At 44.2% G+C, this 27502-nt stretch overlaps 1 protein-coding gene across 1 annotated transcript in view; it reads right to left on the bottom strand.

Moving 5' to 3' along the window:
* Nucleotides 1-27502, bottom strand: part of LOC105195192 — a 44213-nt gene that overhangs the window by 14700 nt on the left and 2011 nt on the right. The window contains 2 exon segments of the mRNA XM_011160484.3: nucleotides 14531-15662; nucleotides 15665-16920. Of these exon segments, the coding sequence (XP_011158786.2) occupies nucleotides 14531-15662; nucleotides 15665-15882 (1350 nt within the window). The 5' untranslated portion in view covers nucleotides 15883-16920.

Below are 27502 nucleotides of genomic sequence, written 5' to 3'. Positions count from 1 at the left end.
CTCACATAAATCTGTTGCAAACACGTTGTCGATACTCTGCGGCAAACTTTATGTTAATATTAACGCCTACGCGAGAACCTGTCACAATGATTCTGCGACGATCAGAGAGATTACTGTAACGAGTGATGTATCGTTCCTTAACCGCAGTAAAGTTCGAAATCACACGACTCGAAGTCGGGGGACGAAGTCGTGAGAACGTGGGAGTTGCGCGGTCTCTCTTGTTATAAATAATGATAATAAATAAGACATTCGCGGTGTTATGAGTGTAGAAAGCGCATTCTTGCGACCGCCTGGCAATATTTTAGACGAGAAATATCTGCTCTAACCGAAGTTTTATACATCCCACTCGCGATAAATCCTTGTGGAATAATCTATCTAGTCTATCGCAGTTTTGTATTTTTTTTTCTTAAACATTCGATATTAAGTATTTGAATATCTAATAAGGCTCGCTCAAGAACTTTCCCCTTTCAATCGTGACCATTAGCGCCGTTAGTGCTTCAAAATTATTTCAATCAAGAGGATCGGCTATACATTACGCGAACTTGCAGAAATTGCATTTATCCGCTGTACGGGTTGCAATTTGCAGTCTTACATTGCAAATGTCCGCGTGTTAACATTAATGGGTACGCGATAATGTTAATAGTCCTCGCCGGTCCTCCAACGTTGTGCAACGTTACCAATGTCGTTTCTCACGTTTATGTAAACGTATATATATTCGCAAAGAGAGAAAGAGAGAGAGAGAGGGGGGGAGAATAAGAGATCTCTTTAGAGATGCGCATCCCCGAGGAAAGACTTTTGCATTCACCTCGAGAGATCTTTCCGATCTCTCTTGAATAGCCGATAGAACATCCACTTGTTGTATTTAGGACAGTCACTTGATTCTTTATAGATTATAGAGTTTTTCAACTGGTGTGCAGCACAGATTTTTAGAAAAGATAAACAGAAACAAAAAGATTTTTAAAATAAGTAAAATTGCGAATAAAGCACGAAGTAAACACATTTTAAATATTGTGAAAGTTAAACATAAATTATATTATGTTTATTCTCCCTTTAATTGAAACGATATTATTGCATATAAAATCAGCACTTTCAAAACTATATAAGATGAAAAAAATAATAATTTTAGAACTTTGTTTTTTTTTATTTCTGAAAATAGAAATAAGTCGCGTTGGCAGTAATAATAGAGAGAGAAACTAATGGTGCGTCTGGACAAACTTAGCTCATTATTTAATGTGCAAATTGCAGATTGTAAAACGCTGTTTTAAAAATGTACGTATGTGTGTTAATCTAGGAATTATGCAGATCTTCAAAGGTATGCGATTCGCTAGGCGGAACGTGCGTATTGTGCAACGTCGCGAAGAATCTTCCCACCCACATGTTTGGAGAGACACGTTTTGACATTCGGATTTATCTATTTATTTTGCACGGGCATTCGCGAAGCGAATGCTCGCGCGAGGCGTCTCCGGGCGTCCGCCGCGCGCCGCGCCGTCCTGTTCGGTCTGAACAGGAGCCAGGAGCGCAGGTCTCAATTTTGTGCAACAACTATGTCCCGGATGTCTTCAATTGCTGGGGCCTTCCGATTGGCGCACACGGCCAATGACAGATATCCGGATGCCCGGATAATGGACGTTTCAGTGGCGCGCCGAACGCCTCGGATGCAACGGATAATCGTAATGAGACGGCCGCCGGCGATGCATGCGTGTACCTCGCGTTAGCAGAAAACTATTAGGCTATTTATACTGTTAATGAGGATGATCGTAAAGCGCGACCGGAACCCCGCACTTCTACCGGTGAAAAGGAACGCCATGGTGTTTCGAGGAGCTTGGGGTAATCGAGCCTAATTCATCTGATCACAATTTAAGTATCTGCAGCTTCGTAAAAGAGCAATAAAAGATAACAATTTTCTTACTGTATAAAAAAGTTATTTCTATCTTGTAAATAGGTAACATTCGTTTCTTACGAGAAGCAGAATTTAGGTCAGAAGAACTTCGAGGGCGCGTCTCTAGATTCAGTTCCAGCAAGATATAATTATTGCGATTAACGACAATCACATAGTAACAATCGTAATAACAGCGATAATCAAGGGTCCCCCTTCACAGCCCGCGCTTTTATCCTTATCTCATCTCGGTATCGTTATTTAATCACTCGTTTCTTCGCGAGTCCTTCCACGTCGGCGTCGGTGTCTTCCGTCGTCACGCTGAAAAAACGTGTGAGAAATTTTCACGCGACCTCACGCGCGTTTTTTTTTTTACACTTTACGAGAACGCAGTTGGCGTGGCGTAATACCGCGCGTCGATTTCTTTTTTTTTCTCCCTTCCTCCCCTCTCTGTCTCGTACGCCCGCGTGTCGGAGAATGTACGTGGTATGACGTTTTGAGAATAAACACGGAGGTAGAATGAAATGCAGCGCCGCGCGCGATCGGCTGTGAACGGATTAAACGCGTTGTTCCCGGGGCTTTTATGCGCGACCATTCGTTGTCGTCGTCGAAAGCCTTCTCTTAAAATTTAAGCCAATCATAAATCTCGTTAGCATCGAACCGTGCGACCGTAGCGTTTGTTGTCGCAACGACGGCGTATCGGCCTGCCTTTGAATCATTTCCTCGAGTTTTCGGGCCAGCCCTCACGAAGGAGAACGCCGAGCTGACAGGCGCTCACGCGGTTTATTGTATCGTATCGAAATATCGTATGTTTCGTTAGGGAGTTATTAAACTGAAAAGTGGGCTTCCCGTGAGATGTCTTACGACAATCGCGCGGCAATCGCGCGGCGACACTACGTCTGTCTCTCAGATTATAAATATTTAATTATGTAAAATAATACAGCGTTTCACCTTCCTAATAAATTCGATATCTTTCTCGATATCTTTATATTTTCTTTCGAATATAATGTCGATCGAATTGCTAGCATTCCTCTCTGCTATATAAACAGAATTTTAATCAAGTAATTAGCATATACTAACATATATATAATTCTCTCAGCTATAAATAAAATTCTGATGTATATTTAGAATAATACGTAGAAATCAAATTATAATAAAATACGTATCGCCTTAATTAAAATTTGTTTAAAGAAATGTCTGTCAACACGACAGCGGCTCGGTCCGATTAATAGATTCGTTCATCGCGGGGTTATCGAAAGAGACTGGAGGAAGAGAGAAAGAAAGACGTCACATAATAAAGATCGTGGCACAAGGTTTTCTCGCGATGCACTAAGCCGAGCTGTAAATAACGGTTTAGGACCGTTAAGTTCCTCTCCAAACGCCTCTTCTCGGTTTATCCATGGAAGGTCCATGGAAATTTATTCATCGGGACTCTGTTTATCGGGTCGGATCGAACGCGAACGAATCTTTCGATTCGTTCACAGATTTCTGGTTCCACGGATTCTTGAGAGAGAAGAGAGAGAGAGAGAGAGAGATCGTATTAATCCTCGCCCGCAATCTCTCGCGCGATAAAAGTCAGATTAATCGGCACTCCTCTCCCGTGCGTGAATTTCATATCTCGCGCAAGAATCTCGCATGCAATTACGTAAATATTTAGCGTCGTCCTGCCGGCAATAATAATCGGTCCGGTTCTGCAGCGCGTGACGGATTTCGCAACTTTCTCGACGTCTCGCGTTGTCGCCTCGCGATTTTCGAGCCTCGTGCTTTACCGAGCACGACGACGATGTCGACGGGGTCGAGAAAAGCGTACAATCCATGGTTAATTTACAGATCTATAAGACGCGACAATTGCCCAAGTGCCGCCCGATAAATCCGACGGAGCAGTCACCAAATTATCGCCGCAGAAATCCCATAAATATCCGGACCCGCTCACAAACATGCCAGGCTTTATTATCTTTCGGAAATTTATGCGTCCCACGACGTCGAACGTGAGCCGTGAAATTCGAACGATCACACGTCGACGCGCGTCGTATCAGCGCGGCAATGTAATAACATAACATTGCGTTACAACACAACATTACGTATATTGATTTTCTTTTTCTTCTTTTTTCGAGAAGCAAAACTCATCGGACAAACATCGGTCCGCGTAAAGTTGCGTGACGGTACACACCGTTTTTTAACCATTATTAAATTAATTTACATTTATCGTAGGCGTTTCTCCCTCGATCGTTATCGAATACGCATTTCCCGCGCCTCTTCATTAACGTTAAAATTTATTACTTTAATATGCAGCTCTTACTTATCGAATGTGTAATCATCTTGCGTATGATATTACCCGGACGTATTTGACGTCCGTCCGAACGCACCGAGGTGCTAAAATTAAACGCATTTTCCTTCAACAACATTGCGCGCCTAACGTTTATAAATTCCAACAAAGTACGCATCAAGATCACGAGGGACGTCTGTCTAATGAGGTACGTTACACAACGCGAGACGCAAGCAATGTGAGCGGAGAGGCTCGTGATAAATTACGATACGACGCACGTCGTGCCGATGGAGTTTATAACTGGAAACAATTAACAGCCTAACGCGATTGACCGGTTTACTTGTCCGGCCTGCCGCGCCGCGAAGAGGCGAGGCGAAACCGCGCGGGACAAAATCTGTACCAGATAGAATTATTGCGGTTCTCACGATTCAATCTCCCCTCAGTCTTAACTGATTTGCCGCGGCTCTCTCTGTACTCTCGAGTACTTCGCCTCAATCACGGAACCGCGTCAAGGTTCCCGACCGGATTTTACACCGCGCTCCTCGGCGGCCGGCGACACCGAGGCTCTCTTCGGGCTTAATGGTAAACATCGTAAAGTCCGCTCTTTTAATCCGGGCATCGACGGATTTAAATGGTGGCGTTCGTCGCTCCGAGCTATATGAAATTAACGAGGCGCTCGCCACTCTATCGACGGATAACAATAAAATAACGAGGCAAATATTTTCTTAGGACGCGCGCCGCCAAGCGCACCTCGTTAGCCGCGGCTTTAAACTGAAGTTTCTACTCCCAGCATACGTCTCTATTATCCGTGTTATCTCGCCGTTTGATCCTCACTTGACCGGAGTAATCCGTCATAGTCTCTCCTCGCGCGCGTGACTTATCCTGCCTCAACGCTTTGCAACCGAGCCGGTGTATTCGTCATTCGTCATCAATCTCGTATTCCTCTTCCTCTTTTTACGTTTCGATTACAATTAGCACAATAATGACACATATACTGTATGCGTGTCATTACGTAAAATTGAAGATAATAATCTGGTCAGCTTTTAGCTCAACTTCTTGTACAGTTCATCTTTCGTTTTTTTCATTGGAGAGAAGCAGAGAAAATATCAACTGTACAGTAAATTCAGCTAAAAAAGAACAGGTCTAATGCATTAGTGACTAAGAAAATAGACCTGCACAGCCACAATTTTTTTAGCTGCAAAAAATTAACTAAGATAAATGATTAGCCAATATTATGTGATATCGCATACGCTTGGTACTTAACCAATTTAAATAACAGAATTTATATCTGAACTGTTTGTGAAATAAAACAAAAAACACTTTTCTGTGGCGCCTATTTATAAGGTCAATCACTTGTTATAAAATTAGACTGTATAATCGGCAATAAGATAACATTTTTTAAAAGGACTGCTAAAGTGTTGTTGCTATAAAATGTACTCGTATATGTCACAGACAATATTCTAGCAGACACAAAAAAATATCGAAAAATGTTTGTCGTGACACTTGAAAATTTATTTACATCAGCAAAACATTCTTTTGATGAGCGTGTGTCGTCGTCCGTAATCTTGAACACGGAAAATGCGATGATCTCTAGGATGGGAGACTCATTTCGGACAGTTTCTCTCTCTCTCTCTCTCTATGAGCTGAAATACCTGGGCATTTACGCGGATATATTCGAAACCCTATACGTCGCGCCTCGCACGGATATCACGAGACGAATCACTTTGGAATTTCCCAGCGACAACATTCGAATCTCTCACCGGCGGCTAAGTCACTCCACGGTCCATTGGCGGCGGCGAAATCTTACTCATCACCCGGGATAACTTTCGAATCGGCCGAAATACGCGCGATATTTTTCTTACATTGTGACAAATCGCATCAGCGTAAACCGGAATTTTATAATAGGCGATATGAATTTTCGGAGAAAGCGTTGGACGGCGGCGATTTAATAAATTCGACGAACGACCGTTATTTAACGCAGCGTACATTAATTCACGGTCGTTATTTATGGTCGCCCACTCGATGAGCGAGAAAAATTTGCGTAGCAACGTAGCGCGTAACGTATAATTATGAAAATTCCGAAGAGTGAATGATTGGCGAGAAATGTAATTTAGAAATGATGATAATTGGAACGAGTCGGACGTGATCGGAGAGCTTCTTGAGCGTGAACTACATTGAAAGGTTTCCAAGAGTAGCGTCACTTTCGCAAACTTGCTTTCGAAAAAATTAGCAGCGAATAAAAATAAATAAATAAATAAATAAAGGACTTTGATTTCCCAAAAAGACTTCAATTTGCATACTCAGCTTTACATAAGAGCCACGAAATGTTTCCATATTAATCGGGCGCATCGAAAAATCAGGGCGGGACGTGAAGATAAAAAAAAAAAAAAAAAAATTTAGAACCGCCTGATTAAGTATAGTAGGACTAAATTTAGATTAGCTCCGATACACGTGCTTCGCGCGGCGTCATGCCGCGAAGCGATCATAAATCTCGCCATTCATCGATCTCACGACAAGTAACACGGGTATGAAACTCTCGACAGTACAGAGGCGGTACAATCAATAATCGATCGGTGAAGAAAATTAATCACTCGCGCCGCGCGAGCGTCGAAACCGTAGATATGCAAATCGTTCTCTCGCCGAAAGATCAAATTTGAGGTCGGAAGATAAACGCCTCGAGCGGCGCATTTAAAGACTCATTTGCCAAAATTTGTCCGAAACTAAGTAATCGACGGTGATTTGATCATCGCCATTCACGTCGCTTCCATCATTTTGATTTTTTTTTTACGAGCGAAATCATCCGACTTTCGATCGTTCGCGCGTCGCCGCTCGCATATTTATTGCAACATTCCGCGCCGGATACCGTTGAACGGCTTCTTTTCGCTTTTAGAAACATGTCGCGGAATTACGTGAACGATCTACATCTTAGGGTAACGGGATTGCGTCACCCATGAGAATTCGCCGGGGAAGACGTTACGACAGCGACAGCCCGCTGGTTGACACACCGATCGTCGTTAATGTCCTTCACACCTCGAAACCATTGTTAGATTCATTTCGGCCCGTATTTGACGAGGTGAAATGGACGCGCTTGTTCCACGCACGCGTCGCGTACGCGCGTACACGCGTACACGCACATCGACGGCGTGAGAAAACGAACGAGACGCCCGTGTCGTTGGGTAATCGCCGGGCAATACTCAAAGGTTAATCCTTTCGCGGAATCGTGTCACGATATAACCGCCTGATACGCGTCTGCAGGATGCTGAATTGTTGTAATCCTTGATAGGCAATTGCGGCGTATCATGTAATTCTTGATAATGTCATGCGTGACATTTATGCCCGCGGAGAACTTCCTCGCACAGCGTTTCGCGACGTCTAACGCGCGGCGTTGCGTTAAATCTTTTTTACTTTGTCATTTGACTTGGCTGAACCTTTTTCTGCGTGGATAAATATATCCCGCAACGTTCCCTCTCACCTCCATTAATATACATCCCGCGGTACATTCGTACAACTTTCGCAACGGACAGTTTAATAAAGAAAAATTAAATTAATATTCAAGTATTTGTACATTAATTTATATGCATTGCGATATATTTTCCCAGGCAGAATTGCGTGTGTGCTCGTTATCAAGCCGATAGTACGCGTGTCTCTCGCCGGAGGAAAACGGTAAGGTTCGCGTCCATCTCACCTTGCAATTCTACGCGACGCGACGCGGCAGATGGGAACTGGCTGTGCAGCTCGCCGGCTTTCACGTTTCATAATAGAAAGATGAGAGCGACGTCGCCGCCGCCGCCGCTGTCGCGCAGAACTGGTTGGCCGTGTATTAAATATCACCGATGCCGTTGCACGCACTCACGCACGCACGCACGCACGCGGTAGGTATGCACGCGAGAATGCGTGTACCAGCCGCGACGGCCGCGCGCACGTGGACGCTCCGAGCTCATCGCTTTATTATCGCGAGTGCACCGTGGAGCGCCGTGGCCCGGCAGCGGCACGCACGTGCTCGTGCATGCGTAAGCGAAAGTGGGGCAAGAAGGCGGACCACCCACGCGTGTGTCCTAGCGCCGGTCCGATGCGAATACGCGCCGATAGTCCTGATGACAGACCGTCGCTGCCACCGCCGCTGCGCCGGATTGTTTACAGATCTTCATTGTATTCTTGTCTCGCGAGCGTTTTACCTCGCGAGTTTACTTTCTTGGAGCGAATGCCGCTCTGGATTAATTCCCGCGAATGTTGTGTACGTACCACTCTTTGTATGCCGGCATTTGTAACGTTAAGCTTTAATAACTCGAGAATAATCAAAGTATTATTTTTTTGCGTAAAGGATTGTTTTATGTTTTAAGTATTTGAGGTTATTATAATTTAATAAATTTATATTCAATATTTTTTTTAAATAAGGAGAAATGAAAAAAATAGATGTAACTTTCAGTCAGTAATGAAAACTACTGTATTGAGCTTTATTTCATCGCTGCTGGGACGTGAAAAACATTCCAAGTGACTACTCTCGAGTTAACGTAACCGTTAGAGTACTTAGTGTCGCGCTTCTTAAAGAGTCGCGATAATTCTTCGACTCGAAGCTCGATGGCCAGATGTCTCAGAATATGCTCACAACAAATACATTTTTGAAAATTGTCTATTATATTTCGTGTTTTTTTACAATGATACATATAATTATAAAAAGATTATTTTATATTTATATGTTTTATTTTAGTACTTGAAGAAAGAAATATTATTAATCTAAAAAAATCCCCAACTTTCTTTTTCTACTTTCTTTTCTTCTTTAAAAATGACATGCGTCTGAATCGTTTTATAGCATATTCTTGCTTTCTACATCTATATATATATATATATATATATATATATATATATGTATATAGATAGATATAGAGCCTACGCTATTCTCGATATAAGAAACCTATCCGACTATAAATATCACCGATTATATAATTCTGCTCGACAGAGTCAACTTGAATTATGCGAATTCTGCCCGAATATAACGGCCACGTCGTGACGTTTGACAATATCGAGATAATTCTATCTAAAGCCGGTGTAACCACGTGGATGCGTGACACCTGTTGCATGCGGAAGATCAGTGAACGTCGCGTCGATGCGTGGTATCTTCATCAATGCATACAAATTTTCGCAACTATAAACGAGGATTCCTCTCTATCTTTTTATTATTTCTATTTTACGAAATCCGTCTGAGAAATTTATATCTGCGATGTTAAAACAGTTGCGCAATCAATGCTATAAACGACCACACTTAAGATAATAAAATATTTCTTTTCTTGCAAAAATGCAAAAGGCTAATCAAAGATAAATTATAAATAATAAACAGCCAAGGAATGTAAACATTAAAAAAAAATTTCATTAAATTTTCAAAAGAGCTTGCAGCTAAAAATAGCGATAATTGAAAACTTGAGTTTATTAAAGAATTAATAAGTCAGGCTTGCGTTACGGATTTTCTGAGGGAGAACCTACATCGATCACAAACGGTCCATTAATCGTCTAATGTAGAAAAGACACGCGTTATCTCGGAACGGAAGCGCGCAAGAGAAGAGAATTCGGAGCGGGCGGAATGAGCCCGCTTTTGCCTTTAATGCGCGCGTTTGGCATCGCGCACGAAAGACTGCGTGGAATAAAACGTCCAGGATTGGATAATGACAAGCCGCATCGCGGTGTAATTTCGCAGGAGGCGAGGACTATACTCCCGGTCTGTCGGCACATGCTACCGCCACCGTGGCCGGGCCCGAGGAACGTCATTAAGCACGATGACGTACCAGGTCGCCACTGCGACTTTCCCGCCACGTAATAACACTGTTAATAATCGAACAAAAAAAGAGGAGAAGAAAGAGGCTTCACCCTCTCGAGCTCCCCCCCCACCCTTCTCGCTTCGAGAAAGTTGCACACTCAATGGTTGTAATTAGGGTAATCGTTGGCGGTGTCGTTGAATATTAATTGAGAGGCTTAAGAGAGCGAACCGAACCCGTAATTTGTAAAATGATTGTATTAACAACATTGATCCCGATGACATCGGATATTAGAAATGTTGAATTATTGAAGGTATATTTATCGGATCCCTGAATCTCCGCCGTCACGACGAACGCGGCGTGCCCGCTCGATCCTGCAAATTTCTAGCCTGCATTAGAACCAATCAGACGCATTGAAGTAAACGAGGCTGATTACGGTGCCGCAACCTCGACTTATTTCGACGATGCTCAATCAACTCGCCGCCGCTCTCACGCGGGAAGAAGGGAGGGAGGAAGGGAGGGAAAACGCGGCGACACGCTGACATCCAGCTTGAAGAAAATACTCTCCCGGAGTGCGTGCTTGATTTATAGTTATCGCGCGCATCGCGCGAGCCACACGAAAAGCCGGCGTTAGTTAACTGCACCGCCGACGTCTCTCTCGCCAGCTAACCTGCCGGTTTTCCCCTCCTGGGCGTCTTCCCCGGAATGCGGTCCACGCTGGCCCGCGAGCTGGAGGCGCCTAGGCGTATTCCTTGACACACTTAATTACGCGATGGGGCTCTAACGCCGTGCCGCGTCGCGCCGCGACGGACGTGTGGATCCCCGGCCTTTGTCTCTGCCTCCCGGCCCGAGCGTAACGAGTGACTTCTCGTGTCTCCGGCTTTTTTTTTAACGATCGCCGGCGGTCGACGTGTGCGACACGTTGCGCCGGGGTGCATTTGCAGAACAAAAGCCGCCTATGCGTCGGCAGCGAGCCCTTCGAAACGGCGCGGCGTTCAAGCGAAACGACGTGAAAGCGACGCGACGGACGCGACGAGACGAGACGAGACGAGACGAGACGAGACGAGACGAGACGAGACGAGACGAGAGAGAGGCCAAGGAAGTCTCGACGGAGGTCGAGCTCCTGTCCGTCCTTTCTGCTATCTCCTGCTCTTCTCTCCTTTTCTTCTCATGTAGTTCATTATCCTCCTTTTAGCGTACGTGTCTTTTCGCCGAGCTGGAGAACGCTCAGGCCGTGATTTCGCAGATACAAAATGACACGCGGCGCGTCCTCGAGACTCAAAGAACGAAACAGTGTCGGGAAATATATCATCTCGATTCGCCATCGCCATCGTCCCGAATAGATCAATTTCAAAGGAAGAATGACAACGTTCTCTCAATTAGATCCGTCGTTCCGCGAGAGAATGAAGCAAGGCCCCGAAAATGTATCTTCTCAAAGGATGACATTATCTCTAGATACCTATTTAATTCTAAATTCACGCGAGAGTGCGACAATAACCAATCTTCGGATACGTCATCCCGCAGCTTAAGGTTCGATCACGGAACCTCGGAAGAACGAGGTCACGTCGGAAAGTGTCATCCGGGACACATCTAAACGCCTCGAGAGGTGTCTCCCCGCGGGTCCGACTCATCCGCAATCTGCGACGGAACGTTGTTACACGCCAGCGCGAATGCTTCTTCTCGAAACTAAACTTTCTCCCGAGGCGCACGATTAACTCGCTCGGCTCTTTCCTTTTATTTTTTTCGGGGGCCCCCCCTCGTCCTTAAACGGATGCGGTTCCAAATGGGACGTAAATCATGGGACCGCGAGGTAACATCGAGGTAATTCGCCGTGCGACGTAATAGAGACGAGATGAGGCGAAGATAAAGATCGCGCGCGTATAATCCGCCGCGGTAAGCCGGCACGGCGCGGCGGCGCGCGGCGTTATCTACGACAGGAACTGCATTCGGTCGTAAGACTGTTTACCCAGGTCGGCACTCGACAAAGGGACACGGCGATTATTAGCCGCGTCTACGCAAACAGTGCGGATATATGTGCCAGATCGCGCGTATACGCGACGGATACGACGCAGAGAGGTTTTCGAAAGCGGAAGGATCTCCTCCTACGATGGCGAAATTAGGCGCGAAGACGATTAACGGCGAGGCAAACGCGAAAAGCGGAATCGGAAAGAGCGGACACCGAGAAACTTTTCTTTTCTCAAGGCTGCCGCGGCTTTTGGAACTCGAGATGTGCTCGCGACGAAAATTCCTTTTCGCGTCTCCGTCACGTGTACAATAATACAACGTAATGTATGCGTGGAGAATTAATGCGCGAATAATGTAAGGAGGAATAGAGGAACGAAATAAATTAAAATGCGCGCGTGAGAGATGTGTGCGACGCGATATGGGAGAAGAAAAAAGGAATAGGCCGAGCGAGAGATCGAGGGATTAAGAGCCCTTCGGGGCGCGCGCGCGCGCGTTTCGTTTCGTGCGGAGCGTTTTACGAGACTAATGATCTGGACGACCACGCGACGTGTCACGCGTCTCCCTCTGGAACGGCATTGTCGTGCTTTTTCATCGCGCTCCGGATGACAGCTCGCGTTTCAGCCCAACGCGACGGCGACGGCGACGGCGACGGCGACGCGACGCTCGGACGCGGGTGCATACGTGCAAAGGCTAATACCTTTTTCAGCTCGGCCGAATGGTCAACGAACCTGGCCCTTCCTTTCTCTTTCTCAACGACGAAGGTCCGTTCTTTCTCTCTCTCTCTCTCTTTCTCTCTCACTCCCTCTCGTACTTTCGCGTGCGGACGTTAAGGTACGTTTCCCGGGTCTGATTTACGGGCGATCTATAAATACCGGTATACAACCGGCATACGCAAATCAATGGGGGATACTACGAGGACGCCTGGATTTACACCACCTGTCTACCCTTGAAGAGTTTCGGAGCGGGAATACGCCGCGTTAATAATTCGCGAAGTCTATTTTCGTACGGTTATGACGCTCGCTTGGGAATGACTTCGATCAAGAAAGTTTTTATCCGTGTCCCTTTCTCTCCCACGCGGATGTAATTTTAATCTATAGGAGGCGATAGTTCTAAATCTGGTCCATTCGATCCAGACTATTCAAATATAGCTCGCGCGCAAGCAGATATGTTGTAACATGTACTTTGGATGTAATTTGGTATTCGGAAGAAATTGTCGTTCTATAAATAGGGGGCCGTGTAGGCGGACCTCCCTTCATTTGTCAGAACTTGTGTGTAAAAAAAGTTCCCGGTAGATTCGGGTTATTCGTATGGATTTCCGCCATTACGAAACCGGCATAGAAAAACGCGAAACTCGAGATAAGGCTGTCGGTAAAGTTCAACTGTCCCCTGGCGCGTGGAGGACCAGAGAACCGAGCGTTTTATTCGAGTAATCTCGACAGCGCGTCGTCCTCGATCAACGAACTCGAAGGCGCGAATGAGCGCAACATCGTCACCGAGCGCGTTCGCGTTCGTCTCTTATCGCCTCTGTAATAATTTAGGATTTATCGACTTTTTTCCACTGTACCGAGGCGCGGATTGTCGATACGCACAAGGCGAGGCTCCTACTTTTTTTTTGCGACATCGATTTTATGTTGCCTGGCAATAGCGCCGTTCAACCATCCGCCTTCGAACAGACGCTGCCTCTATCCAGATCATTTCCCTTAAACAAATTCGTAGGTTCTTTTTCATCCACAAATCCCGCCAAATTCCTTTTCTCAATCGTTAAACGTCTGTTATCGAAATTAAAACTACGTCTCGTGAAATAATTAAAATTCCATCGAGATAAAGTCGACGTTCGTGTAACATTCGTTACCTGCGCTCAGCGCTAAAGGCTATTTCGCAAAAGCGTCACTCGCTTCGTTAGGTTTATAATTAAAAAAAAAAAATTTATTGCTCGGCGATCCTTATTCATGAAAAAATTCAAGCTATTGAAATAACCCGCGACTCATAAAAGTGCGAGGAATTTGGAACGCCTTATACATCGATGATATTTTTGCATCGATTTATGATACCTAAACGCGGCGCCTTACCTTCGCAATACACCATATATTCACAATTCGTTCTCTCTCCTCGTATCATTCATACTGACGGAACTAACGGAAAGTATTGTAATTGCAAATTTTCAAGAGAAGTTCTTCCATTATAATCTTTCCGTTCTTCTCTCCAAAAGATGTTTTGTTCATCGATTACGATATTTATACTTTTTATTAATATTTTATTTCTACACGAAAAAGACAATTTTGATGAAACATAACAAATCTAATAATAATTATGTTAAACCATTAAAAATTTACATTGGACGTTTAAAACTTTTTACAACAATATCGTCAAGCTTGAATACCTTACATAATTATCTTGATAGGCCATCGTAACGTTACTTTCTGATCTAACTAAATTTTTAGATACTACAGTAAAATTGTTCTTTTCGTATATCTGAAATTGAGTATCTTAAAATAATTACGTAAATACAAAACTAGATGAATTAAAAAATATTAATATATTACATTATTCAAAAATTCTCAAGTTATATTATTGCTAGTAAAATAGCATTCTATACGATCGCGAACGAAAATACTGAAAACTGCAGTTACGATACTTTGCATGTTCACCGGATGCTGTCGACATGGTAAGGCTTACCTTCGAAGGATCAGGTATCCTCTGAAGCCCGAGGCCCTGCACGATGCTCCTCCTGATGATCTCCAGTTCGTCATCGCCGAGGCTGTTCCTCGGCATCGCAAAGTCCTCCTCTTCGACGCCGTTCGTGAGGATCGACGATGACTGCGGCGCCGCTAGCACCGCGTCGCAGAGCAAACTCGTGGCGAGCAGTCCCAGTAGAAGAGCTCGCTGGACGAAACCAATCCTCGGCAATCTCCAGCGTGTGTCCGTCTTGGTTCGCCACGCGTTTCCACCGGGATCGATTTTCGCGGGAAATCGCGACATAGACGACGTACCTCTTCGGTGCACCGTTTCCTCGGCAAGAACGCGTGGCTGCTCTTCGCACGAAGAATCGATGATACTAATCAGTCTGGCGGGATTCTCCGGAAATGAAGAGTTTTCCGCGTTGATACTGCTGTCGATCGATCCTCCGATCTCGCGGACGGTTGTCGACGATCCATCGTTCACGTTGTCTTGATCGTCGTTACTCGTGGCGTTGTTACACAAGGTACGCTTGTTACACTTGGTAAAGTCTACGGTAGCGATGAGTGGAATCTCGAAGAACCGAGTTCGGGCTTCCCGTCCTATCGTAATACTATCCACCGCGCTACGGAATATCTCCTCAGTGCCGATGACGGACCTGCTGCGAGCCAGCAAGACGCTACCAGCTCGTCGATTCTGCCGCTCGACGAGATCGGCGCGGACCGCCCGCTCGCGGACTCGTCTGCGCCGCGTGAGCAACGTGGCCGCGTCGATCGGGACGCAACAAGTGCGGCGGTCGTCGTCGGCGATACTGACGTTCCAAAATCCTGTCGAGTCCGTCTGCGCCTCGAGAGCGCAGCTTCGTTCAGCGCAATTGCCGATAACGTCGGTTCTCAACGACGCGCTCGGATCGCGATCCGTCATCCGCACGGCCTCATCTTTACTTTCCGCGTGCCACGTATTTCTGCGTAGCCGCGTGATCGCGCCGTCGATCGCGGCGTCCCGGCGCCTCCGGCGGGCGACGAGAGCGCTACGAGTGCCGCTGATCGATTGCGACGAATCAGCGATCCCGGAGCGCCTCCGCGCGTACTCCTCTCCTCTCGACACGCGCCTGCATGTCGACGCGATAGGAATCGACGATCGGGATCGGCGGTAGCGTTATCGGCGATCGCGCCGTTCGTCGCGCTGGATCGCGCCTCCGCACCACCGACTACCACCGCCACCGCCACCGCCACCGCCGTCGCCGTCGCCGTCGTCGTTGTTGTTGTTTTCTTCTGCCGCTCCTGCTGGCCGTCAGTACTTACGTTGTCGCGAATAGTATCACTTCGGAGGGTTATTGGGAACTTGCCCATAGCCAGGGATACGATCTCGTGGCTCGGTCTCACGCCGGCGATTCGGAGATCGGAGCGCGAGGTGCCGCTTTGAAGGCTCCGCTGAAGGTACTCCGGTACTAGCAAATCTTCCTTTTACCGGATGACTGGTCGGTCCTTCGACGAGCGACGACCCACCTGTGGTATCCGTCACGGACAAATTTTTCCAAGAAACAAATTAGTATTCCCGAATCCAGTTGGTTCTGGCTGATACCGGTTACTTCCGCGTTCACGGCGATCTTTCCTCGAGCGTCGTCCTCACGGAGCGACACGTCCGTAAGAATGGAAGAAAAAGGGAGAGCCGGGTTGTTTCGCTGACGCGATCGATCTCTCAGAAGCCGACGCGCGGCATTTTAAGAGCACGCCGCGAGACCAAGACCGGAGCCGGATGTCCAACGGGGAAACTTCACGTCGTGCTTCCTCTTCCCGTTGACAAACGGCGACGTCATCGCGCAAGACACCGTCACGATTGATCCGTGGTATAATATCGTAGATCGCGGCTCCTCCCGACGATTTTCGCCGCTGAAGATTTTGCGTTGTGCGGAAGATCGAAGATGAGTTAAAACACTTCTCTCTTCGAGTTTCTCTCTTTTTCTCTCTCAAGCTATGTTGCGTCTCTCTTCTTCCTTTCTCTCCCTCGGCCGCAAGAGGAGGGAAGGAGAGCACGAGGAGACCCGCTTCGTACGAGTGCCGCGTGTCGACTGCTCGCCGCTATGATATCGCGTGTGCATGTATATATCCAGCGAGTCCGCTCCCGCCCGCGGCGCGCCGCGCATTGCGCGCGCGAGAAGAGCGAGCGAGAGGGCCGCATGGGTGCGAGCGAGCTGAACTGAGACGGAGCCGAGCCGAGCCGAGCTGACAAGCGTCGAAGGTGTCGCCGAATGGGGTGAATAGGAGTGCGTTTTCCACGTAAAAGTAACACGCGACGCGCGTAGGACATCCTGATCTTCAACCATCCGCAATCCCGATTCCTGGGAGGCACTCAAAGGGCATCCGGATTTCGCGTCACGAAGGCAACGGCTGTAAAGAGATAAATGTATTTGATAAAACGTCTCTCTCTCTCTCTGTACGAATACTATAAATATAAATTTATATACTTTTATATATTTTCTTTTAGAAAGATAACGATTACCCTATCGTTAAAATTAATGTTTAACTTTTAGTTTCGATTTGCTCCAATGTCAAAAAAATTTACATGTAGATATATAAGGAAAAGAGGCATTAATATATCGCAAATATAAAAGTTCGTAATCTCTGCAAATTTATATGTATACGTATGTAATTTATTATTAATATTCAAGTATTGATTATTCGACATACGCAAATGTGCAACAAATTGCAAAAACAAAAGTACTTTTTGAGTCGAGTGGAAGTCAATTAAAATCATACGTACATTAATTATTAACTGTTAATTATTAATTATACATAATTTTACATGTGTAATATTTTAAGTAAAATTGTATTGATATTTTTTCTTGTAAACTTATTTACGTACATTTTCTTCCAAAGAAGCAAAAAAAGAATACACCTTCATTATCAAAATCTCAGCGCATAAAATTAGAGCTTGTCAGACGGTGCATGTTTCTTAAATTGATCCTGAGATGAAAAGTACTCTAGTATCAGTTTTATATCTCGTACAAAACGAATGTTGAAAGTATGTGTACATAACATTTGACGATTCGATTCCAATCGTCAAATCCCATCTTGAGATATCCGGTGACGAGTCTGTCTCCATCCGCGTCTCGAGTGTCCCTCCAGTTTTTTCGTTCTTTCGCGATCGCAGAACTCGTCTCGTTGCAGCGGGCCGGGTAAAGGGCCGGCGTTTCTCGGAATTTCGTGCACCGACCGGCGGCCGAACGTGGTAGCCGGCGAGCGAGATCCAGAGAAAACGACTCGAGCAATCCTCTCCTTTCCTCTCGTTTCTTCCTTTCTTCTTCCTTGCCGAATCTTCCTCCTCCCGTCATCGCGTCTCGTTTCCCGTCCATCCCCCCCGTCTTTGATTACTTTTTTTTCGACGGACTATCGTCGTCCACTCCAATTCTTTTCATTACTTCATCTCCGACGAGATGCTGACTATCTCGTGACAAAAAATGATCTACGAAGACTTCTGCGCCAAGATCTAGACCGTCGCGTCGATCAAATTTCGTAACCCATCACGGAACTGCCGGGGTTGTTAAAAGCGACGCACCTTCTCGCGCGTCGCGACGCCCGTAAGTGCATCGGCGTCTAAGTATCAATTACACGAGACGAAGTATAATAAGACGATCGAACCCTTGTCGTCTCGCACTTGCTCACGTCGCGTTAAATGCAATACGTGTTCATGATTTGAAATCTAATTACGAGGCGCGATGGAGAGAAGAAGCAAAGAGTTCCGAAAGGAAATCAAAGCAGGAAACTAATCTGATGACCCGCTGCCGCGTCCAGGGAGGTGCGGAATACATCCGCATTGACCTCCGACCCACGATTATTCCAATCGCGTAACCCCACGCACGCGCGCTTCGATTTTCTCGTTAACGTTCCACTTAGCCTTTCTTCCGGTGATAACGCGTGACAGATCGCAGCCCCGGCTTTCGTCTGGTTCCACTACTTATCTTCTGCGACAACGTCGTTTTTCTATTAACGCCCGCACAAAGCGCGAGCTCGATTGACGGGAGACATCTGGAGACTTTGCCGTCTCGCGACAATCTCAATTCCCGCGTTTCGACTAATTGCAAGATCCAACGGAAGATCTGCGGACGTGATTTCCTAGAATTCGCGATTTCTCCGCGGAACGTGACAAGGTGTAAAGAACGAGATTCTCTGCTCGAAAGGAGTTAACGCGAACTTTCGCTCCTGGAAAGATCCATAATGATCTCACCGAGAAGGTTGCACCTTTATACAAATTCGTAAGTATAATCCGTATATGATAAAGAAAAATAAATAAAAAAAAAACTATTAATTTCCGTAAAGATGCGTCTTGTTTTAATCTTCACACTCGGACGAATCGAGTGACTAAACAAATACTCCTGGAACTTTTTTTTTTACATTTTTACATCAACATTTCGCAGCCCCGACTGCTTGTACGCGGTGCCTGGCAGACGCATCGTGGAGTCCAGGTTAATCAGCGAGAAAGTCAGCGGGAAAATCAATCATAAAAAAGAACAGACAGAATCGATCGGCGGTGGAAGGACGTGACGATCCGGGCTTTACGCGCGTCCTCCTACTAACGAGGGTCGAAGTACTCACGTGTGCAAGGACGGTGGGTAGTGATACCTGACGGGGTGGCTTTTCTCCATCCTCGTCTCTCTTTCTCGGTTTCTCCGCCAGGTACACGCAGGTATACCAATCGAAAGCGTGACCGCGACGGAATCCCCGAATGAAGTCACCTCCCGGAAATCGCCGATCGATACTGGGGCTACGGTCGCGCGAGCGCGACACGTGCGAATCCCTCGCCCTTTTTCGCGGAAGCGGAGCAGTTTTCGCGTGATAATCCGTTAATCTCTACATTAGCGGGATTCCGGATAATAGCCGGGATAATGTGTCGCGAGGAGTGCCGCGAGGAAATCCCCGAGAGGCCGACAATAAAATCTCTAACGAACGTCTAATAAGTTAATCACCGTCGCCGCTGATTTCGCCGAACTCGGCCGTTTTACCTTAATTGTCCGCCGTTCACCGTCGTAATTTAATATTTATAACAATTCTCCGAGAGACTATCCGTTATGGATATCGGGCTGAGATGCACGTGTGTCTTTCTCCAGATACGGAACGTAAAGCTGATTTCACACAGTTTCACGCGGCGATCGATCGTACTTCAGTGGAACGTCTGTCCTTTACATCAATTATTCGCGCTTACAAAAACTTTCAAGATCTGAGTGGACATTTAAGAACATTATTTTTTTTAAATCAACTGGGAACATATTCCTTCCTTAAGAACAAATGTTTATACTTATTTGTATATTATGTTATTATCAAGATTTAATCGGCTTCCACTCGTCATTCATTTTTCTTATCAAAAGAATTCTTATTTGTCAACCAAAAGAGAAGAAACTTCGATACGATATTTGTGTTGAATTACGATTTAAACAATTTAAAACTATATTTTGATCTTAAAAATTACTAACATTTTTTTAATCAAAAGATAAAACTTTTTAACAAATTCCATACAATTCTTCTACACAATTAAAGTTAAACGCATAAAACTTAAGAGGGTAAAAGGTAAGACCATGCTGATAAAGAAAAAAAAAAAATGTTTCGAACTCTGAAATATATATTAATGTGTTCAAAAAGTTTTACTCGTTATTAGCATGAAACCTTTTGCCCTCTTCATTTATGTATACGTACTTTAATCGCGTAAGAGAATTTGAAGCTCTGAACAGTCAGTTCAAAAGATATCTTCTAAAAAAATGTCGGTCTTTTTATTTAAAATGTCTTTTACATGTGCGTATATCATTTATTTCACATAATTTAATCTTTGATATGTACGAAACGTTCACAGGTACTACCGGACGGATTTCTTCTCGCAGTGTACGAACATCTATATACGCGAACAAATACGCCGAATTGATGCTGTTCCACGCTCCTTAAACCATTCGTGACGTTTACAAGCGGATCGCAGGTGTGAGAGCGGTCTAACGACGAGACGGGTCCTGCCAGTGTTCCGCTCGTAAGGAAGACATCAGGAATGCACGATCACGACTATGTACGCGCGTCCGCGTGTCTGTGTACGTACGGTCTTCGTTCGAGAGTGTGTCTCGTCGGGCTGCGGCGAGAAAGGTCTCTCCTACGCGACGAAGGGTAGTTAGGTAGGTAGGTAGGAGATCCTCGACCGCAAATATGTCATAACTCACGCCGGCCTCGCCGGGGCGTACTTACACCCGATGCACCGGTATGCAATCGTCGTCGCAGGTAGGGAAGCTACCGCAGCTTCTCGGAAGTAGGCGTAGCGGCGGATTGACACGTCTGACATGACGCCGGTGTTATCATGAACCCCGCTGCGGTAACGCGAACGTTAGAGTAATGAATGGAGACCCTGTGATACCTGAAAGGCGCTGATGCTTTTCCGAGGAAGCGTATTAGCCGATGGAACCCGAATCTTACTGCGACAATGATATAATGCCTGCGATTATTCGTCTGAGGTAACGGTGACGTTATTTAGATCAAGTGTCGATAAAAAGTGCAATGTAATAAAATAATTAATTAAAGTGTAAATAAACGAAGCGAAATGTAATATATTTAAATTTATCTTTAACAAAAGTAGGAAATATAGAAGTCGTTACTAGTACGATAGTTGCACCTTTTCATCTTTGAAAATTCAAGTCTATTTTTGTTGATCAATAATGTAACTTTGTCATCCCAACGTCTATTCTTGAAGCTTACGTAAAGAATGACGTTTCACTTTTCCATTCGATAACGCAAAATATTAACTCGCGAAGAGGGAGGGGGTAAGGGGGAAAACGGAGAACGGGAAAACAGGAAACTTATCGCCGCGTGTTTTGCAACGGAGATAAAACCAGCTCGTGGGAAAATATTCACGGGAGCTGCTTTACCGGAATCGTCAAATTAATAAAAAGCAGAGGAGGGGAAAAAAAAAAGGGAATACGGGTCGTTACATTTTCTGCCGACGGTAATTCGCGCCGATCCTATGACGCATTTTACGGGGAAACCTGCGGATTCGCGGAACGGGCGGATAATGAGCATGAAGAGTAATCGCACTCAGGTAGGTGGACAAAGAACGGCCGCTCCGATGTTGCGGGACTCCTACTGTTATACTTCACTACCCCCGCGTATATTTCCGCATCCTAGGATATCCCGCGTGTCCTTCCAACTCTTTCCTAAATTAAAACACATTATCCCCGGACGAAACGCGTTATCCTCCCACACGAATTTCGCCGGGAACGCCATGGAAACTAACGCGTAGAAACAATACGCGTAGAAACAATATTAATAACAGCTTACAACACTATAATATACGTTGCTGTACGTATTATGTCATATCTCATTGTATTGCATTGTTGTCATTGTATTACATTGTTGTCATAACAGGGGATATTTTCTCGTCCATTTAGTATATTTCTGTTGTTTTTGATAATACGAAAAAATACTAAAAGGAAAAGTTGTTCATTTCGAAGAAACAAATATTGGCAGCATTCTTTTCATACTTATTATTTTACAAGATTACAAGATCATTAACATTTTTTTTTAATAGGCTGATATATTTTCATTAACGTAGTAATGTAAATAGTTCATAAAAAATACATTCAACCGTATAGGATATGTTGACCTTAAGATGACCTTAAACATAAATGTTTAAATATGATTTTTTTATGTTTAATGTCATCTTAAGGTCAGCATATCCTGTATATGACTGAATTTGTTTTGTTTTTTTACTACATTACTACGTTAATGAAAGTATGCCAACTTATTTAAAAAAAAAAATGTTGACGATCTCTAAATGATCAAGTTGCAGGAAACTCAACACCCTGTAAATTTACTGATACTTTCTAAAGAATGTTTTCTGCGAAGGCTGCCTATTTTTTTACAGATTTTTAAGAATTAATTTCAATTACAAATATTAGGTGGCGAGTATACTAAAAATCGTTAACATTCACTCCGTATCTTCGAGTACAAATGGTCGTCGATATCAGTTTCGATCTTCACCACTTTTTCCACATTGCGGGACACAAAACTCCACCTGTCGCGTTATCTCCTCATCGTCGCATTATATTTCACGTTAACGGCGTGCGAAAGGGGCCAGGGACGATTATCTCGAATTCTTTGGAACAAAGACAAGTCGGAAAGATGTTGTACCTGTAAAACGTTCTCGAATTATTAAGTTGCAGTACCGTTAAGTGGAAAGTAGAGGCAAATTGCTGTAAATTATCCGCAGATTAGTATCGCGGATAATTAGATTTACAACACCTTTAGAAATTTACATTTCCTAACGCTTTGCATTGTTTTCTTTCTGATCACGTCAATGTTTCAGCGAAGACGCTGTGTGTCTACTTATGACAAAGCCGCATTGTATCTTTCGTGTTATATTATTTAAGTAAATGTATACATTGATTTCGTATATATAAAACTTTTTTGCTCAGATTTAAAAACATATAATTTCATTAATTGCAATTTTTTTAATCATTTAGCGTTAATCTCGGAAATTGAATGAATTTTATGTAACTCTGTTACGATTCTTTTTCCTGATATTAATCTGATAGCTCATAGATAACTTTATTCCTCAATTACATAATTTAATCTAAATTGCATTATTTAACTCAAGATACAACTCCCGTCTCTCGCTTTTATAGTTCCGTGAAAATCTGTTCTTAAAACCCACGACTTTCTCCGCGGCGAGTTAAGGTCCTGCGAATCTCCGTTCCGGGAAGTACGTTCTACCGATTACCGCGAACTGCAGTTCCTACGAGAGTAGCGTTCTCCCTATATCTCCGGAGCAGCATCCGTCACGCTGCACCTCGTTGCGCTTGAGGCCTTGGCGACCTTCGGCGAGGGTTGGCTAATCGGAGGTCGCGGACACGGCAAGGGAGAAAGAGGGAGAAAGAGAGAGAGAGAGAGAGAGAGAGAGAGAGAGAGATAACGAGAGAGGGACATCAAGAACGGGAAAGAGAGACAGAGAGAGAGAGAGCGCAGAAGAGGAGGTATCGGAGAATCAGGCGCCGTGTGTGGGTCTCGGTTACGTGGGGTCGCGTGGGCGTCCGTGTGCACATATACCCGCGCGCGTTCCGCACGGTTTCTCAGAAGTCGCGATCGCTTACGAGGTAAAGGTAAGGTTGCATGATTCACGAGCTACGTGACCTACAGCTACGCTCCCCCGCTCTTTCTTTTCCTTGATGCCGGTACGGGGTACATGCGTCCGCGTGTGTCTGCGCGCGGACGCAAGTATTCTAGGCACACGGACGCGGGGACCACGATATATACATCGCGGATGGCGACGCGAGCTGATGCTGCCACAATAACGTCCCGTTAATGTTCCGTAATGCCCCATAATGTGGCCGCTGACTAAGCCAATTTCGCCGACACGCAGCTCCGGCGTTTGCCCAGCGGGGTGGGCTCCTCTCTCTCTCATTCTCGCGATCACGATCGCGCGCGCGCCCGGGTTTATGCGCATTCGCAGCCGCTCGCTCACTCGCTCGTTCATTCCCCATCACGGAATCGCCTCTAATTGAACTTCCAGGTAAGTCACCTGCGTCCATAGGAGTGCCCCGGGAACGATCCATTGGCTCCCACCTACGCTTTGTCATGATTCCTATCTCTCTGCTCGCTCGATCAACCCCGAACGCGGAGGTGGGCTCTAGCGAAAGAGGCTTCGAAGTCTAAGGCATCACAGTTTTATAATAACGTTATGAATGTTAAGTACGACGCAACTCATATTTACAGTTATCAATAATAATACTAATTTAATTATTATATTAATATATTAATATCTTTTTTCGCGAATATAAATCCGACAGTATCTGTAAACGTTTCATACACGTTAAGTTAAAGTTTTTCATCTTAATAATGGTGATTATTGTGCCATATTTATATCAACAAACAATGTCGGCATTTGAAATATCACCGTTTTGCTATAAGAAAATTATTTTGAGAATGCGTTCTTGTTAAGTGATACAAATCCCTCAGTTTCAAACAGCAGCAAGAAATCTCCACGAAGATGAAAAATCGCGATGGTCTTGACGGAAGGAGGAGCAACGTCGTGGCGAAGCCACGTGGCGCAACCGAAAGTCAGCAGGGCTACTAATGAATGAAAAGTGAGTATCGGGATTTCATGATGACGAAGAGCACGGTGAATGCCAGTGAATTGCTATAATAAAGACGCCCGTTTCCAAGATAACGAACATAACTCTGGTCGGCTTCAAAGTCTTCTCAAGGCTCATGCCATGAGAAGCCATGAAGAATTATCGGAATGTGTATTTCTTTATAACCGGAAAAATCAACTCTATGTGAGAGTTGCTAAGAACTTGGACGATATTAAAGAAAATCAAATGCGTGAAAGCAGATCTCCCAATTGTTGTTACCACAGAAAAATATTCTTGCTAAGAAAAACGATTACTTAATTTTCGTTTTTTTTTTATTTTAAACAACGGTTAACTCTGCAAAGAATATTTTTCTGATAATAGTCTTAAAATACACTCATTATTTATTTGAAACATGTAATATTTATTGAAAATAAACTTCTACGTATATAAACAAATACTGTAAATTACTTGAATTAAGTAAATATTATTTATTCCACACAAATATTTCACAAGTTTATTATAAGTATCAAATTTCTTCAAAATTTATTCTGAATCCTAATTTAACATTTCAATTAATGTTAAGTCAAAACAAAAATTTGATTGACTTATTATTTTAACATTTTTTTTGAATAAAATTTTATAATATTCTTCGCAAGAGTACACATTTTTTTAAGTGTATAATAGTAAATATTTAAAAAATTAATGATGAGTATATTTTAAGACAAATATAAAAAAATATTCTTTATTAAAGATAACCGTTACTTGCTATAAGGAAAAAAAGTGAACTGAGTAATCGCTATTCTTAGCAATAAAATTGATATTTCTCCCTGCATGTTTAATTTATTTGGTCTAATTTATCTTCTACTTGCAAGCTTTATAAATTGAAAATCCTCTCTTTCCAGAACTCAATTTACTTTCTTTAACGATTCTGTTTAATAATTTATTAGTATCTCCAAAATGTCCATAAAAATAAGAATTAATGTAAATAGTGGCCTTTTATTAATTACCACAAAACAGAAAGATTATCTTCTCGCCAGCGCATTAATGATTCCATTAAACCGTTTCATTACATGTCCACATGTAATAAGTTAACACGGAAGTTAGTAAAATGCATGCGTCGCGCCTCTTCAATTTATGCGAAAACGTACTTTCCTCTTATATATACGTAACGTACGTACTTTCCTCTTATATATATACGTAACGTGCTTTTCTCTTATATGTAAACGTACACACATATGATCGAATGTGGCCGCGACTTCACGGTTACACGCCTCTACGCATTGGAAGATCGATGTAACCCCATTTCAGGTTGAGTAACTATATGGCCACGCCGACCTGTCGGCCTTTTATTACATCGCGCGCGTCCCAGATCGGTGAAGGGACGCCAATCGCCCTTCTCCCTTCGCGATCACCGCGGGGAAGGCGCGCACGTCGCGATGCAGAAAGCCGACAATTAACTTCGAGGCGGGCCGCGCGATCGGTCGATTCGTTAATAAGCCGCGGCTCGGTGTGCCGCGCAAGCGGCTGATACAATAATTCCACCTCGTTAACGAGGCGCGCAGTCGTTAATTAAACAATAACGACGGCCTTTCAGATTCGCGATCACGTACGGCGCGCGGTGGCGGCGGCAGCGGCGGCGGCGACCGAACTCGTTTACGCGCGAGATCGCAAGAACGTTACCGCGAACGTTGCACGATGGTTTGCACTCGACGTTATTGCGCGTCGAGAGGAACAACGTGAGAGGCAAAGTTTCTTTTGCGGCAAAGTCGTTTCTTCCTCCCTCGGTCCCGTTACGTGATAGATGGTTGAGAAAGAGAAATAAGCTCATCTTTAATTTAGGACGGAGTCTTCTTCGAGCGGAGCGAGCCGTAGATCACGCGTCCGGCCGACTCATGAATATTTATCTGTCGCCCACCCGACGGAGATTTGTCGCGATCAATTTCCTTTGGCGTGGATTAATTAGGGACTAATTCGGGATCCGAGAGGCGTGCGGACGTTGAGATAAATGGAGATTCGAGGCGTTGTGTGCGTGCACCGAACGCGTCGCGAGATCGGCAACCGGGTTTGGTTGGCGGTTGCGAAACAATGAGATTAGAAGGTACGTTTCTTTCGAAGGTACTACGTTACATGCGTATTGTGTGCGCATTCGCTTGTTAAACGCAACCGATAATTATCCTGCACAAAACGATCGATCAATCCGCTCGTTAACAAGCCTATCTCGTGCAGGTATGAGAGAGAAAGAGAGGAAGAGAGAGCCGCCGGATTAATTCCTTGTAACTTTTACCGAAAGGTTATCGAACATTAACTATTTTTTTCAACATGAATATTCATCCATAAAGGTCATCTCGTATAAATTCAAAAGGACGTAACGATCAGAAATGATTTAAAGACTTTCATAAGAATTGCCCAGTGATCGCAGTGGCGCCCTTAATAAAGCCTTTCCTCTTCCATCAAGTAATAATAAGTTCCATAAATTTCAACAATTCAAAAAAACAGATTGAAATCGACTATTATATTGAAGTAAAATTACTTTTTTTTTATCACACTCTCTTACACTGAGAAAAAATCGAAATATTCAGAAGCGAATATTACTTGTGACATTTTCTTCGTTATTTATTAGTTTTCAAAATTTTAATTGTGATAACAAAATATATATTTAATTTCTTTTATTAATTGGTTTATTTACAGAATTGAGTAATTATTTTTTAATTACCTTAAGTTAAAATCAATGATTTATAAAATCAACTTTACGATACATATAAATAAAAAACTAACTAGTTAAAAAGTTACGTAAAGATTAAATTAAATTAAAGTTATTTTTAAAAAACATTTACATTAAACTGCAAATTTGTAAGTTTTTAAATTATATTAGTCAA

The sequence above is a fragment of the Solenopsis invicta genome, chromosome 5, assembly GCF_016802725.1.
Source record: "Solenopsis invicta isolate M01_SB chromosome 5, UNIL_Sinv_3.0, whole genome shotgun sequence".
NCBI lineage: Eukaryota > Metazoa > Arthropoda > Insecta > Hymenoptera > Formicidae > Solenopsis > Solenopsis invicta.
The sequence above is the reverse complement of the archived record's forward strand: the minus strand, read 5'-3'. Positions and strand labels throughout refer to the sequence as shown.